Source organism: Pelodiscus sinensis, chromosome 1 (assembly GCF_049634645.1).
Source record: "Pelodiscus sinensis isolate JC-2024 chromosome 1, ASM4963464v1, whole genome shotgun sequence".
Taxonomy (NCBI): Eukaryota; Metazoa; Chordata; order Testudines; family Trionychidae; genus Pelodiscus; species Pelodiscus sinensis.
In genome coordinates this window covers 91,757,959-91,773,984 of record NC_134711.1, presented here as the reverse complement: position 1 = coordinate 91,773,984, position 16,026 = coordinate 91,757,959, and the positions used below count along the sequence as shown (strand labels likewise).

Sequence of the window (16,026 nt, the reverse complement as noted above, 5' to 3'; positions counted from 1 at the left end):
ATAATCACCACACTACTAGCACCGCAGGCACGTAACACTCCACTTGCCACATTCTAAACACTCTGCCCACAGGTGACTAAAGAGACAAAACTGAGCAAAGGGGGATTCTGCATGAATGGCAAGACACTTTTCCCACCAGTGACCTCTGTCAGAGGGGGAAATAACCTGCTAATGGCACTCAGGCAAAACCCACTTCTGCAGGCCTTTAAAATTAGACAGAACAAAGCCTCAGAAACTGTACTGCAAGAAACAACTTGCCCTGTTCAGACCAGGGTAAGAACATGATGCAACCTAATGGATCTCTTCCATCTCTAAAGGTTCTAGGCCTCTGACAAGGGCTGATCATTTCCATCTGCCTTTTCCCCTTTAAGGAATTTTCGGCTTGTAACTTGAGAAGACGAAGTGGTGAAAGAGAAAGAAAAGAGCTCAGCTGAGTTTCTCCCGCCTCTTCCTCCGCCCTTCCCATGCAGACAGGAGCCACGTCACCCCATGCCTGCACTAGGACAGCTAAGCAGACTTGGGCAGGGTGGGACATTCTGGGGAACAATCCCCTACTTTGCACTGGCACACGGGAGGAAGAGGGCTGCAGGGAGATCAGAGAGTAGGTAGAAACTGTGTCTCATAGAACTGAGATTAAGTACACTAGGAGAAGGAGTGAGGGGTCCAATTCATTCTGGAGACAAAAATATTACTGGAGAAAGTTTTTATGCTAGGAAAGCAAGAGTTAACTCAGCTGCCAGGAGACAAGAACAGGGGACTTCATACTGCCAGAGAAAGAAAGTTTAATTGGGAGAGTTTAACTGATCCAGGAAAGAAAAAGGAAAAGATTCACTGTAGAGTTTTACCAGGTAGCAGAGAGACTCTCTTGGGAGAAACCAAGCGAACAACCCAACCTTCCCTGCTATTCAAAACCACACTGATTAGTTTGCCCCTGGGAAATTCTTTGGAGCAATGAATATATTCCGGATCCTGGGAGATGTCTCCCATTTGCTGGCAATGATCATATTACTGGTCAAGATCTGGAGATCCAAGTCCTGTGCTGGTGAGTTTTCTCCCCCACAATTGTGTGCATGTGTGCGGGTGCATGTTTGGGAAGGAAGGAGCCAAGTGGCTTTGGCTGTTGAACGGAAGACAATGGGGAGATGAGGTAAGGGCAGTGAGTGGGGAGACTCAAAAGCTCCCGAATTAGAAGCAGTCTCTGTGCCCTGCATAATTGGGTTCCTAGGAAGAATTAAATCTCCCTCTCTCCATCTCTTCCATGCTGCCATCTTACTACTTCTTCCCTATCTTCCTCCTTCCCCCCCTTATGTGGGTCCCAGATTAGGCCCCTTACACACATACACAGGGGCCAGCAAAGCCATCCCAGCTCGGTATTATTTCCGTTGGAAGGCGGGACAGAGATGTGGATTGAGGGGAGGATGCTGTGATGTGGCAGTGAGCGGCAAAATGCATTCGTTCCGAGCACAAGTGCTGCTTATCTTAGGGTGGCAATAACTAAGAGTTGTTGTCTCTGGGTACGGAGAACGGCAAGGAGGGGTTAGCACGCGTGCAGCTGTAAAAACCTTTCTAGGCAAAAGAAACAAAGAGAGGCTATGAGACATACCCTGCTAAAGGGCAACCGAATTGCAGGGGTGTAACATTCCAGGCAATAAAAGATTGGCCCTCCCTCCTACTCCCGGAGCTGCATCTGCAGGCCAGATGATACAGAGTAACTGTAATAATACCCTGTACCTTCTCAGCATTTCAAAGCACTTTACAAACCTTCCTGTAGCCTCAAAACCCTGCAAGGGGGGGTTAGCTTCATTTTACAAATGAGGAAACCCAGGCAGAAAGGGGTGAAGCCACTTGGCCGAGGTCACCAAGCAAGTGCATGACGGAGCTGGGAACAGAACTGAGCTGTAATGTCCTTTCCCCTGCAATAAGTGCTAGGCCATGGAAGCTAACAGGGAGCCTCCCCTTCTCCCAGCTGAGCTGCTCTCTGCAAGAAGATGACCCTGGGTACTAGGAAAGGGAACAGTTTTAGCATTAACAAGTTCTGGGCTGCTGAAAGAGGCGGAACGTAGAGTTCTAATTCCTGGAGTCTTCATTATCCTTTCACCTCCATAGCCCAGCCCCTTCATTAGTGTTCCTCAGCTTTGCCCCAAAGTTCACTGGCGGCTGAAAGCTATTATCATCTGGGTGCTGACCTCGGAGCCCACTCGCTATGGTGGCCCTGCAAGGAAACGTGCCCTATTAGAGGTGGCTTCAGGGGAATCCTGACCTGCCACTGCCCACATAAGACCTGTTCTGTCAATCTGGCAAGTTTCACCCGTGCCAAGCTCAATTAACACAACACAAGATAAATGTTTTTAAACACATTGGCTCTGTCTCTCCTCCGTAGTAATTCAGCCCCATTCTCCACTTGCACTGCTTTGATCTCACACAGGGTGGTTAGTGATGCTCTGTGTACTCCCTAGTAGGTCGGGACCAAGTGATCAGTTACTGGGCCATGCATGGCTCTGTTGAGCTCCTGCCCACTAGTTTTAGCATGACTTTAAGCAGAGAGGGAAAACATGGGTCTAGTCAAATATTAATGGCAACAGCTATTTTCTCTTTCCGTCAATTTTCATTTTAGTTCAGTGAACTCATTTGACTGTACACGTAGCTGCTTTCTTGGGTATCAGGTGGGGATCTCTCTGTCTTGTAGGATTGCCTGTCTGTCCACTTCATATAACCATTATTGTCCTACAAACACAACAACAGAACCAGATAATGAGGCTGAAGGATTTTTTTTTGTTGTGAACTGTTACTCACAAGAGAAGAGGGGGCATGTGCACATGGAGTTTTCAACAACAGTTCGCATCTCCAAACTTTTCCTCTCTCACCCATCTTATCTCCCATTCCTTCCTTTGATGTGTAGGTATCTCCGGGAAGAGCCAGATCCTTTTCGCTCTTGTCTTCACGACCCGTTATCTTGACCTGTTCACCATCTTCATCTCAGTCTATAACACCGTGATGAAGGTAACAGCAGGGAGCCATTGCAGAAGCCCTACTTCAAGCAACCCCATAGTCTCCTCATTGTAGTTAGTTGGAGGAGGTGATGGTAGACATTCACCAATTTTGGATTTTAAATGTTGGGGAGAACTTTCTACAAGGCCCCCCAAAATTACTGTTAATTTCCCTTTGGCAGGGAAGGGATAAAACTGTCCTTTATAGACACCATTCCTCCACTGACCAGAGACAAATGACAACAGTCCACTCACCATGGACACCAGCTCCAACAAGCTGATTCCATTGCCTTGTTAGTGCCTACCAAATCCAGAAGCAGGAGACTGGGTTTCAGACCTGGGTCTCCTGCACAGCAGGAGCATTAATACCAAGACCTCCTCTCAGGCCTAAAGTAGCCAGAAGACAGACCTGGTCTTCTGCATGGTAATACAGGAGCTAGAACTCCTAAGGTCATGCAGCGCAGTCACTAGAGCATCCCCAGGAGGAATAGTGACAGAGATGGGAATCAATCCTAGGTCTTCCAAGGGGCAGCCCAGAATTCTAACTTCCACCCCACCAGCGGCTTAAAAGCAGCACTTAAGCTAGGCAAGCAAGTAAGCCAGTCCCTTTTAAGTGGAGAAGACAATAGGAGGTAAAGTAAATGTCTTTCAAAAGAACTTTTTTGCTATTTCACTCTTCCCACCTCCACAGGTCATTTTCTTGGTGTGTGCCTACATCACAGTGTATATGATCTACATGAAGTTCCACAAAACATTTGACAGAGAGCATGACTCCTTTCGTCTGGAATTCCTCTTGGTCCCTGTCACGGGCTTGTCCTTTCTGGAGAACCACAGCTTTACCCCCTTAGAGGTAAGGAAATATGAAACCTGACGGGACAGGAGGAGGAAAAAGGTTGATACCCACTTAGTGGAAACCAATTGGGAGTTAGCATGATCAACAGAGCATGGAAGTAAATTTTGTGAAGATAGGGGGCCAGATTGGAATTCTTCAGAGACAGACATTTTTAAAAGCCGGCTAGTGCGAACCCCGTGCCGCGCGGCTACACGCGGCACGGGCTAGATAGTTCGAACTACGTAGCCATTCCACGAGGAGTACAGATAGTTCGGAATGGCTACGTAGTTCGAACTATCTAGCCCGTGCCGTGTGTAGCTGCGCGGCACGGGGTTCGCACTAGCCGGCTTTTTAAAATGGCGGCGCCGGCTTTATGCTAATGAAGCCCGGGAAATTCAAATCCCGGGCTTCATTAGCAAGTTCGGTATGCATACATTACCCCCCTAGTTCGAACTAGCGGGGTAGTGTAGACATACCCTGTGAGTGGTCTAAAGGTTCATTCTCCATAACTCAATTCAATTTTTGGCCTTTCAGCTAATATTACTAACAAGGAAACCAGCCCAAACCAGTGAGGATAGTGGTTTTCAGAACTGAGCCTCCCCCTTCACAGGGAAATGAAATGAGACTGGCACCTGTATTCAACAGGGCATGTCTGAATAAGCAAAGGGCCAGTGGGAACAGCTGAGTTATGTATTTAAATATCCTTCTCCCACCTGATGATCTAATGATTCAGAACCATAAAACTGGGCATTTTCAGCCTAGGCAAAGAGGGTAGCACTGTTACCCTCATCCTCCTTTCCTCATTATTTGCTATGCTTACTTGTTACTACTTATACTAAAATAAGCGATTTGGGGGCACTGACAGTTCATGCCATGCAAACAGCACAACAAGCTCTGATTCCAGAGTGAAGCCTTTGAGGGCTACTGAAATTAAGTGGCCAGTAAAGATTCTCTTCTGAATTATTTCTCACTTCCCACAGATCCTCTGGACCTTCTCCATCTACCTGGAATCAGTGGCCATCCTTCCTCAGCTCTTCATGATCAGTAAGACAGGAGAGGCAGAGACCATCACGACCCACTACCTCTTCTTCCTGGGTCTCTATCGTGCACTCTACCTTGCGAACTGGATCTGGCGCTACCACACTGAGAACTTCTATGACCAGATAGCTGTGGTTTCTGGGGTGGTACAGACCATCTTCTACTGTGATTTCTTCTATCTCTATGTCACCAAAGGTAGGTAGGGAGTTGAACTGAGGGTGAAAGCAGGAAGGGGTAAATGCTGCTTAACTCTACAAACAGGCTAGGATGGAGATGGAAGCTAGCCATGTGATCATCTGCATAAAAACATTACTCACCTAGTAACTTTAGTCCTTTGAGATGTTGCATTCATGTCCATTCCAGTTCAGGTGTGAGCATGTGCGCACGCAGTAGCTGGAAGATTTTTCTCCTAGCAGTATCCGGTCAGTTGGTCCTGGTGCCCCCAAGAATGGTGGTCAAAATAGGGCTTGCCAGTTTGTCATCCCCTCAGTTCCTTCTTGCCGGCTACTCCAACAAAGGGGTAGGTGGGTGGGTATTAGAATGGACACAAACAACATCTCAAAAGAACAACAATGATGGAAGGGTGAGTAACCGTTTTTTCCTCTTCGAGAGTTTGTGTGTGTCAATTCCAGTCAGGTGACTCCCAAGCCTAAGTCTCAGAGGTGGGGTCCGAGTTCAGGTGTTCACTTCCTGGAGCAAGGCACTACCACAGGCTGCATCATCTCTGGCCTACTGGGTAACTGCATAACATGCAGTGAAAGTATGCATGGAGGACCAGCTCATCACTCTGCCTATTTCCTGGGTGGAAACCTGCACCAGGCACACTGTTGAAGAACTTGTGCCCTAGTGGAATGTGCTGGGGGTGGGGCAGAGCAGACATCTCTGGCAGGTTATGGCACTCAGTGATCCAGGATGAAATTTTTTGAGAGAAGACTGGAAGACCTTTCATCTTGTTTGCCACAGCCACAAACCATTGACTGGACTTCCAGAAGGACTTTGTTCTTTCAGTGTACAAGGCGAATGCTCTGCAAATGTCTGAGGAGCAGAGCCTTCGCTCCCTTGCCACTTAGGAGAGAGCACCAGGATGAAGATGTTCTGGCTAATATGAAATTGGGAGACAACCTTGCAGAGGAAAGCTGGGAGTGGCCTGAGCTGAACAGTCTCCTAATCAAGCACTGTGTCTGGAGGCTCTGCTGTTAGGGCCTTGAGCTCAGGCACCTTCCTGGCTGTAGTTATCACTTCCAAAAATGCCACTTGGTACCAGACCTAGAGCAGGAAGCAAATTGCCAGAGGCTCAAAAGGCAGCCCCTTTAGTCTGCAAAAGACCAGATTGAAGTCTCAGGCCGGGAACTGGCTGTCAGATATGCAAGTATAGCCTGTCGAGACCTTTCAGGAAACGGCAGAGCACAGGGCTGGCAAAGACTCTGCACCTAGATAGGAGGTCAAAATGGTGGCTACCTGGACCCCTATGGATAACATGGACAGCCCCTGCTGCTGAAGATGGAGAAGGTGTTCCAATCTAAGCTCAATACACACAAATGGAGACAGACAGTCTTATGCCAGATTGAAAATCCCTTCCATTTGGCCAGGTAGGAAGGAGGGGAGCTCCAACAGATTCAGCCACGGAGCTTCCACAGTGTGAGGTGCAGCGATTCGAGGTTCAGGTGCTGGAGTCATCAGGTCTAGGAAGAGCGGCAAGGTGCTTGGGGCTTCACTGACATTTCCAGGAGAGATGTGTACCACTGTCGGTGGGGCCAGGCTTGAGCTCTCAATATCACCAATGCTCATACCGTCCATGTCTTTAGGGGCATCTTGTGAATGAGAGGGAGGGGTGGAAATATGTATTGGAGACGGCCTCTCCATGGGAGGAGGAATGAGTCTGCATTGGAGCCCAGGCTGTGATTCAGGAAGGAGCAGAACTGTTTGCACCTCCTGTTGCAATGTACTGTGAGCAAGTCTATTTGGGAAAAGCCCTACTGGTGGAAGATGGAGTCTGTGTGTAAGGACCACCTATGGCCATGGAACAACCTACTGAGATAGTCTGCTGACTCATTCTGTACTCCCAGGAGGTACGATGCTTGAAGGGATAGAGAATGCTCTAAAGTCCCAGCTTGAGGCACAGGGTAGAGGAGCATGTACCCTGGTTTCCTGATACAGCACATAGCTGTTAGTGTTGTCTGTCATAACTGGTACCCCTCTGCCTGCCAAGCAGGCTCAGAAAGTCTGGCATGCTAGGCAAACCGCTCTCAGGTCTGACACTGAGGTGGAGAGCGCGTTCTGCCTGAGACCAGAGGTCTGGTGTCCTGAGGTCTGTCACATGTGCTCTCCAGCCCAAGGTTGATACATCTGTCACTATCAAGATGGATGGCTGAGGAATGGTGAAGGGTATCCTTGCACACAGTACCTGCGGGCGAAACAGAGTCACACTCCTGTCCAAATTGTCCTGGGCTGGCTGATACACTGAGGCCAGCCACAGCTGGAGTGGATGGAGTCTAAGCATGACATGTTGCACTACATACATAAAAGTGGCCAAGGAGTTCCAGGCAATTCCTTGTTGCGGGAGTAGGGAACTGCTCAAGGTTCGAATAACATTGCCCAGGGCATAGAACCTTGATTCTGGGAGGTATACATACCCTGGCCTATGTCAAGTCCACTACTGCTCCAATAAATTCTATGCACTGAACCAAGGACAGTGTAGATTCCCACCCTGTTCAGGAGAAGACCCAGTTCGTCAAATCTTGTTCTTATGAAGCTGCCTTGTGCCTCCACTTGAGCTCTGGAATTGCCCCTCATCAGCCAGTCATTGAGTTACAGGAACATCCTACACAAGCAGCAGGTACCGAACACAACCATGACTGCCCCACTAGGTAAACGCTCGAGGTGCTGCTGACAGGACAAATGGGAGGACTGTGAACTGGCTGTCATGGTTGTTCACCACAAACCTGAGGTATCTGCTTTAAGACAGTGTAATGGCTGTGTAAAAAGAAGAATCCTTTAAATAGAGGGCAACATACCAGTTCCCTTGATCCAAGGAGGGATGGAGGAGGCCAAAGAAACCATCAAAACTTCAGTTTCTTCAGGAACCTGCTGAGTTTGCACAGGTCTAGGATGGGCATTTGCCTTTTGGTGTTAGAAGATACTGGGAATAGAAACCCTTACACCCTTCAGCTCCTGAGGAATCTCTTCCACTGCTCCCAGCAAGAGAAGTGAGTGCATCTCCTGTACATGGACTTCTTGTGAGAACAGTCCCAGAAGAGGGACCAGGATGGAGGGTGGAAGGGTAAGAGGGCTGAAAACTGGAGGAGGTATCTCCTTTCTATGGTGTGGCGCACCCACCAGTGGTTTGATGTGATATGGGAAAAGGCAGGGTAAAAGGGGGATAGCTGGGATGAGAAAGTAAGACGGGGTCCAAACCCTGCTGTCTCCCTGCCCTATTACTGCCCCCCACAGTTATGGGGCTGCTCCCTTGGCCTGGCTCTGCAAGCCCTTAAATATGGCCCCCTTTTGTGGAGAGCCCCTCTCTCTCCCCCTGTGGAGCAGTCATCCCTCCTTGCAAGGGGGTGCATGTGTTCAGACTGCACACAGCACTAGAACTACTAGGGAGAGCCCTGCCTGGTAGCCCTGGTGCTCACATTGGTTAGCTGCGCCTACCACCAGGGAATCCAGAAGTTGCTCATATACAAATGCTCATACCCATTTGAAGGCACAAAGCAGGGTCTTTTGTTTTGATTGGCTGTCTGTGGCAATGGAGCTGGGGTCTGCCACAACATCCTTGTAGTGTCAGAAACTGTTTTAATTAAAGGGCAAGCGGATGCGAAGTAAGAGTGCGAGAACGCCCACCACTGGCTCTGCATCCTCCACCACTGCCTCAGCATGGGGACAAATGCTACAGCAACTGCTGGAAGACTCTGCTGTCCTCTGGTGTTGGAGCCACCAAGCTGCCTTGTCACCATCTCACCTGCAGATGAGGACAATAAAGGGCAGGCGAAAAGTTCCCTTCCCTCCGCACCCAGGGGATTTTGCGGCATCCCGAGCTGCTGGGGCACTGTGATTACCACTGCGGGAGCCAGAACCACTGGAGCCAGTGTAGACAGCGCTGGTGCTAGAGGCTGTGCTCCAGATGTTGGAATCTTGGCATTGGCTATTCAATAGATTCCCCCCGCCCAACCCTCAAAGCTGGTGCGGAGGGAATATGAAGGTAGCCAACACTATCAATGTAGCTCTGGGGTGGGACCCCTGGCTCCACTCTTGACCCTGAAGAAAGGTCCAAGGGCATCCAAAAGGGCCACTGTGCCAGGGGCTGCCATTGTGCAAGCCCTGGTGCTGGATATGGCTGATAGTCCCTTCTCAACCATGACCTTCCCCTTTTACTGCTGCGGGGCGAGTAGGGACCCATCTCTGACTCCAGGAAGGATGACCACAGAGGAACAGAGCTTCATGGTACCAACAGTTTGCGTTGTAGACTAGGGGAGCAACGTAGAGCCTGGACCTGCACCCAAGCCAGGAATGGTGCTCCAGGGATGGGGACCATTGTGGCCGGTTTCTCCCTTGAGGGTGCCTTGGAAGCAGTCAGTACCAGCAACTTCTCTCATCTAGGCAGGAAGAATGGCACCATGGGATGTAGCAAGTCCTGCGCCTCCTCAAAAGTCACTGGCATAGATGGGAGGTGTGGCTCTCGACTTGTGGTCAGAGTGTGAAGCAGGTCATGACTCAAACAGCCCCCCTCACCCCAACCAGGGCAGGAGTCAATGCAACCTGTTTAAGTGGTGAGGCCAAGGAGGTCAGGCTGGCTCCTTAGACTGGGGAATTGGCCCTCTCTGGTCTCTTCTTTTGCTGCACTGGAGATTGCAACTGGTGCCTGCCTGAGGCATGGGAGCCACTCCCATGGAGTCATGGCAGTGCCAGGAGTCCTTAGTCGAATTCTTCCTTAACATCAATTCCTGTACCCATAGGGACAAGCGCTCCATACTAAGGTGGTGGTGCTCAGCCCAGGGTTTGCTGGCCCAGGGGCAGAATGCAAGAGTAAATTCTTCAGGCAGTGCTCTTTCAACATTCTGGGGTAGAACCCCTGACAGCTCCTACAACAATCTTTTTCGTGCTTCTCCTCTAAACACTTCAAACACAGTGTGTGGATCACTTCTGGGCATACACTTGTCACAACGGGTTTTGAAACCTGGAGACCACGGCATGCCATGAGAGCAATGGAGGGGGAACTTCAGCCCAAAGAAAAGTTAACTGATTAAACTAACAGTAAGCTAATTACTTGCAAGAACTCTGCCAAAGTACTTGTCAAGACAAGAGCAAGGGATGTTCCAGCTAACCATCACTGAGAAGGAACTGAGGGGGCCCTGTAGTTAGAGTCAGAAAGATGCTATTCCAAAGGACAAACAGACTGACTGATAGATACTGCTAGGGGGAAAATCTGGCTGCTGTACACACTTGCGCGCACACACCTGATTGGAATTGATATGAACAAACGCTTGAAGAACTGAGTTTAAAACAAGTAGTATTGTAGCAGACTGCATTTGTTTTCAGCCTTCTTCAGACTTTCAAGTCTTTCAATGCAACAGTTACACACAAAACTATATTTAAAACAGTGATAGAAATGTAGCCGTGTTAGTCTGGTGTAGCTGAAACAAAATACAGGACTATGTAGCACTTTAAAGACTAACAAGATGGTTTATTAGATGATTGTATCCTTTGGTATATATGGTTGTGCCAATTTTCTTCCACTATTTGATCTGAGGAAGTGGGTCTGGCCCACGAAAGCTCATCACCTAATAAACCATCTTGTTAGTCTTTAAAGTGCTACATAGTCCTGTTTTTTATATTTAAAACATTAAGTTTGCAAAGTACTGAAAAATTCAGAAATGCCAGAAGAAAGATTGCTTGTGCAACCAAATTTGACCCTTGTGCAACTGCATTGTGACAATCTTTATTACATGATTATGTGCTTTCTCTCTCCCCTCCCCTCCTCTAGACGACTTTTCCCTCAGTCCGTGCAAAACAAGACATAATGCTCATTGAAAGAGCAGCTAGTCTCTATTTTGTTTGCTTCTCTTCATACGGTGTGTGGCTCTAAGCATTATTTATTGTACATTGTCCCAATCCTGCTTGGCATACAGAATTAATGTCCTTAGGGACTTTCCAGTGGCATTCATTGCTGCAATATTTAAATGCTTCACAATTTATCTTCAGCTTTCCTGTGAGGGAGGCAAATATTATCTCCATTTCAAACATGAGGAAAATGAGGCACATCCAGGTTTAAGGTCAAAATTGTAACATGTCCACTAAAGATGGGTTCCAACAATGCTTCTGGCCTGACTTTTCAAAGGACTCTGCATTTTTACAGCATGCTGTGTTCAGAGCAAAGCTCACACTGGCTTCAGATGGAGTTTTGAATGATGCGTACATTTGCAAATTGGAACTAAAGGTCTCAAGCTGGGCTGACAATGAGAAACACAAGTGGTGGCCACCTGAAATGCCCCATAGTGACCTTCCTGCCTGATACAGGAATTCAGGCAGAAGCAGCAATAGAATCCAACTATCCAGGGTATCCAGGCCAGTGGGCAGCCTACATGGGCCCCTGGACAAGGGGAGGAGGGGGCAGCTGCAGACTCCTGGCAGAAGTGGGGATGGGGCAGCCAGCCCTTCACACTGCCTGGAGCATGGGGTGTCTCTCCCCAAGCTCTCAGCACCACACAGAGCATGTGGTGCAGCACTCCGGCAGCAATTTAAAGGGCCCCACCCTTCATTGAATCTCCAGGCCCTGGGGTAACTGCCCCCTTTGCCCTCCCTGTTGGCAGGACTAAAGGTATCACTTAACCACTTGAACCACAAAGCCGCTCTCTCTTGCTCAAGTTTCATGCCTCATTCAACATATACCTTCCACATATTGCAGCCAGCGAGGGAGGGGTCCTGCAGGCAACAGCCTTCTTCACAACCCTGGTTCCTTCTCAGAGTAGTTCCATCCTGTGCAGTGAATGAAGCAAGGGTTCTGTGGAAAAAGAGCCCCTGGATGTGATCACATAATTAAAAAAACTGTCATCTAATGCATATACACAAGGTGGTCAAATTAAAAGTTGCGGAGAGAGCTTTAATTCGGGCATTTCCTAACTTTTGAGAGCTTGACTTTGCAACCTCAGTGTGGTTTCCTAGGCTTGTGGGAGGGCAACTTCATATGGAACCTTGCTGACCCTGTCAGGGCATCAGCAAGGGAGAGACATTTAAATCCACAGCAAATTCTGCCTCATCATTTTATGAGGACAAGCCACTAGAGGGGGATGAAACACTGTCAGTGAGTTTCACAGCTAGTTGTTAAAATAGCATAGGAATGTGGAGACTCTGGAACTGTGAGTTTCACAGTCTCCTCTCCTTCCACTCCTTTTCTATTGGAGCCTCTCTGTTCCCTACTGCAGTCAGTTATGCCCTCAACTTGATTACTCCACCCTCTACATTTCAGTCTGGCTGTTTCTTCCTCTCCTCACGACTCAGGTATCTGCAGAGGAAACAAGATCACAAGGCAAGGTCTATATAAACTTCCATGTGTGTATATTATAGAATCATAGAAACCAAGGGCCGGAAGAGAGCTCAGAAGGTTTTGTGCAAGATCCTTATGTCTCTCTGGGAATGGGGTTTATGCGCAAAAAGGAAATGTCCACACGGCTTCTTTTTACACAAAAATCCCTTGCGCAAAAAAGAAATGGTAGAAAATATGGAAATGAGTCCCTCATTAGCATATTTTCTGCCAGAAAAAACTTGTAGATGTAGCCTCTTATTGCTAACATGCCCGTAGAAACCTTTCTTGTTACCCTTCACTTCCCTTGCTAGCTGCAATTCCAATTGTGCTTTCGCCTTCCTGATTACTCCACTGCATGCTCGAGCAATATATTTATACTTCTCTCTAGTCATCTGTCCAAGTTTCCACTTCTTATAAGATTCCTTTTTGTGTTTAAGCTCACCAAGGATTTTCCCGGTAAGCCAATCTGGTTGCCTACCATATTTGCTTTTCTTACTGTGCATTGGGATTACGTTGTTCCTGGGTGTGAAAAACCCACAACTTTGAGCATCACCATGATACCAACCTAACCTCAGGTGGTGATAGGGAGGCCTTCTGTTAGCACACACCTCTTCATTGAAGCACCATAGCAGCACAGCTGCATTGCTACCATGTTTTAAGAGTAACCCTGCCCTTATAAGAGAATCTCCCATGTCTCTGTGAAACAACTTCCCACAACTTCTAATTGCAAGGAAGGTCCTGCTCAACTCCTGAGGAATACCCAGTAGTCGGATCTGTAGAGAGCTTAACTGTAAAACTGTTACGAAGTCTCTACAGAGTATATGCAAACAGATTTTCAAACACCCAAAGGCAGTAAAATGTGGGTGGATTTTCATGGAAATAGCAAAAGAAAAACCATTCCTTATACAAAGACAATCAATGCTTTTGCCAATTTTCAAGTCCCTGAACCAAAGTATGGAGATGGTATAGACAATTAAACAGCTGCAATAATTTATTTTAAACATGGGCAAAACAATGCATTTTCTCTAGATCTCATTTTCAGAAATATTTTAACTGTTTTTACTGAAGCTTTCCAAAAGTCAGCAAAATGCACGGGAACCTCCAGCTTGAATGATTTGTTTTGTAAACTTCTGAAAACAGGATGCTACAGTGTCAGACATTAACCAAATGTCAGCACAAGTTCCATCTTTAATATTTGCTATCAACATACTTGTACCTTGAGTGGAGGACAGCCTCACTAGTCCAATTTCATTGACCAACTAGAGAATATGGTGGCAAACCAAAATACAAACTGATGCTGCACATTTAGAAGTAAATTGTGAAATATTTGGTCCTGTTAGCAGACACTTTTTGTAGAAGCTTCAGGGGGTAACCAAGTTAGCCTTTTTGTAGAGTTCAGGCTACAATCCCAGTAAAGCCAGTCAGTGATCCAATTTGACCCCTGACCATGTGTTGTATGGTTTTACACTAATTGAAATTAAGGATTTCAGAAATTAAGAGTGTAAGTTCACATATGATCCAGTAACTAGGAGATTAATTCATAATTAATAAGGTTAATTCAGAAACACTCATTTTCACCAAGGGTATTCCACTATTTCTAGAGCAGGGACGAGCAATAATTTGTAACGGGGGCTACTCCAAGATTCTGGAAAGTGGTCAAGGGCTGCATTTCTATGGAGGGGGTCTGGGTTGGGTGCAGAAGGGAGCTTGTGGTAGGAGACTGGGGTGCAAGAGAATGTGGAGGGATCTGGAGTTTAGATGGAGGGGGTTGTGATCTGGGGCAGGGGAACAGGGTGCAGATGATTCCGGCCTGGGGAGGGATGTAGGAGGGGGAGTGCAGGACCTGGGAGGGAGTTGTGACCTAGAAGAGGTGGAGAAAAGGATTGCAGAGGGTTTTGGTGGCGACATGGGGCAGGTAGTTGGGAGACAAGAGGGGCAGGGTGCCAGAAGCAGGCTGTGGCTAGTAGGCACTTACCTAGGCAGCTCCCAGCCAGCAACCCTGCAGGAAACTGAGGCAGGCTCCCTGCCTGTCTACAACAGTTCCAGGCTGCTCCATGTAGCTCTACTCAGGGCAGAGGAGGAAGGGTAAAGGTTTTACATGCTGCCCCTAGCAAAATTTCTCAGCTCCTATTGACCAGAAACTGGCCAATGGGAGCAGAGAAATTTTATAGGGCACCAGGGTAGCACACAAAGCCTCCTCCCTCCCTCCCATCCAGAGTTGAGAGCAGCCAGCCTTTAAAGTGGCTATAGCTGCTCTGTGCATCAAGGGTCCTGGCAGCAGGCCAGATCCAGTGGCTTGGTGGGCCTAACTGCATCTTGCCCACCTATTTTAGAGCACCCTGCCATCCCTTAAAGGCCACATTGCAGCAGCTGTTTTCAGTCCAAAGTTAAATATGAATTATTCCCTTTCAAAAGCTTACTAGTTTTGCATATATTATCCCATTAAGCCTGCACAGCTCTCCAGGACCCTTAGCGAGGATATCCAAGAATTTGGCAATAGATTGTATACTCTGGTGCTGTTCGCATATGGCACTTGGCCCAGGACCAGGCATTTGGCTTGAAGATAAGCACTCTACTGCAGTCCTAATGTATAAGAAACAAAGCCATGTTAAGAATTCTATTTGCATTTATGTGAGGCATAAAAGTGACTGACATTTCTGCCACCAATCCCCTGGACACCCCCATTCAATTAGTTGTGAGATGCCCTTTATGAGGATAATGATTTTTTAAAAAACAGGCACAAGGACTTTATTGGGGGAAGTGAAATAATGATTTCCTCAAGTTTCATTCACTGTGCTTTCTTCCTCTTTCTTGTACAGTCCTGAAGGGAAAGAAGCTAAGTCTCCCAATGCCAGTCTGAAAACAGTACCACAGAAGTTTCTGCAGATGCAGTTCGAAGATCACAGCTTTCTGCTGCTCCACATTGACAAAAATGGCTCTGCTAAGAATCTCAACTCAGCACCAGGAAGATAGTGAGACTTGAATGGCTAATAAGCTCTTGATCTGCATGGGACTTTTCCCTTAAATATCTGCTAGTGTTTCTGTTTAAGTGAATTTTGTACTGGTGAATGGTTCTGGCTAGTGACTGAAATCCTATTCTGATAGATACAGATGTCAAAGCTTTTATTCTCCCTTGTTTCCTCATTTCCAAAACTGCCTCAAGCTGGACCCCTTAAGGGATCAATCACCTCAAGGAGTGAAGTTTTGTTTCCATGGTTTATTCTACTTTTTTCCAAAAAATACAACCAGTTGTAAAACAGTTAAGGGTTTAAACAGGAACCCCAAACCACCAGTCCATTTCATACTAGGGAAACAGTGGCAGATCACTTGCTATTACTGCCATTTGTTTGCAGTGCCCTTGCAGCCATGTAATTATTCTAACATAAGCCAATATAAACTAGTAATTAAGAGGTGCAATTCCCAATATCCCAGTCTATCCCAGGTTTAAAACTGCAAAGGTTACATTGAAGTTCCTTCAGTATTGTAAATACTCAAGCATTCTGCTCTACTCAATCCCTCAGTTTCTGATGTTCTACTAAATAGCGAGCATTTTTATTAAAATGTTATTTGGTTGCTGACAGATGTGACTATTTCCTGAACTATTCTGCATTATAAAAAGGGGGGAGAGCAGGGGATTGGGGGTAAAACCA

General features: G+C 47.2%; 1 protein-coding gene across 1 annotated transcript; it reads left to right on the top strand.

Annotated features, from left to right (window-relative positions):
- The first annotated feature begins 455 nt into the window (after positions 1 to 455).
- Positions 456 to 15,956, top strand: KDELR3 (KDEL endoplasmic reticulum protein retention receptor 3). Its single transcript, XM_006118956.4, has 5 exons — positions 456 to 1,042; positions 2,900 to 3,000; positions 3,679 to 3,837; positions 4,800 to 5,052; positions 15,196 to 15,956. Exons 1-5 carry the CDS (start codon positions 952 to 954, stop codon positions 15,234 to 15,236), a joined length of 645 nt encoding a protein of 214 aa, XP_006119018.1. The 5' UTR covers positions 456 to 951; the 3' UTR covers positions 15,237 to 15,956.
- The last annotated feature ends 70 nt before the right edge of the window (positions 15,957 to 16,026 follow it).

Excerpts from the sequence above, each read along its gene's own strand:
- KDELR3 (XM_006118956.4), top strand. The coding sequence starts at position 952 with ATGAATATATTCCGGATCCTGGGAGATGTCTCCCATTTGCTGGCAATG. Across the intron at positions 1,043-2,899 it reads GAGATCCAAGTCCTGTGCTG|GTATCTCCGGGAAGAGCCAG; the intron begins GTGAGTTTTCTC and ends TTTGATGTGTAG. Across the intron at positions 5,053-15,195 it reads CTATCTCTATGTCACCAAAG|TCCTGAAGGGAAAGAAGCTA; the intron begins GTAGGTAGGGAG and ends TTTCTTGTACAG.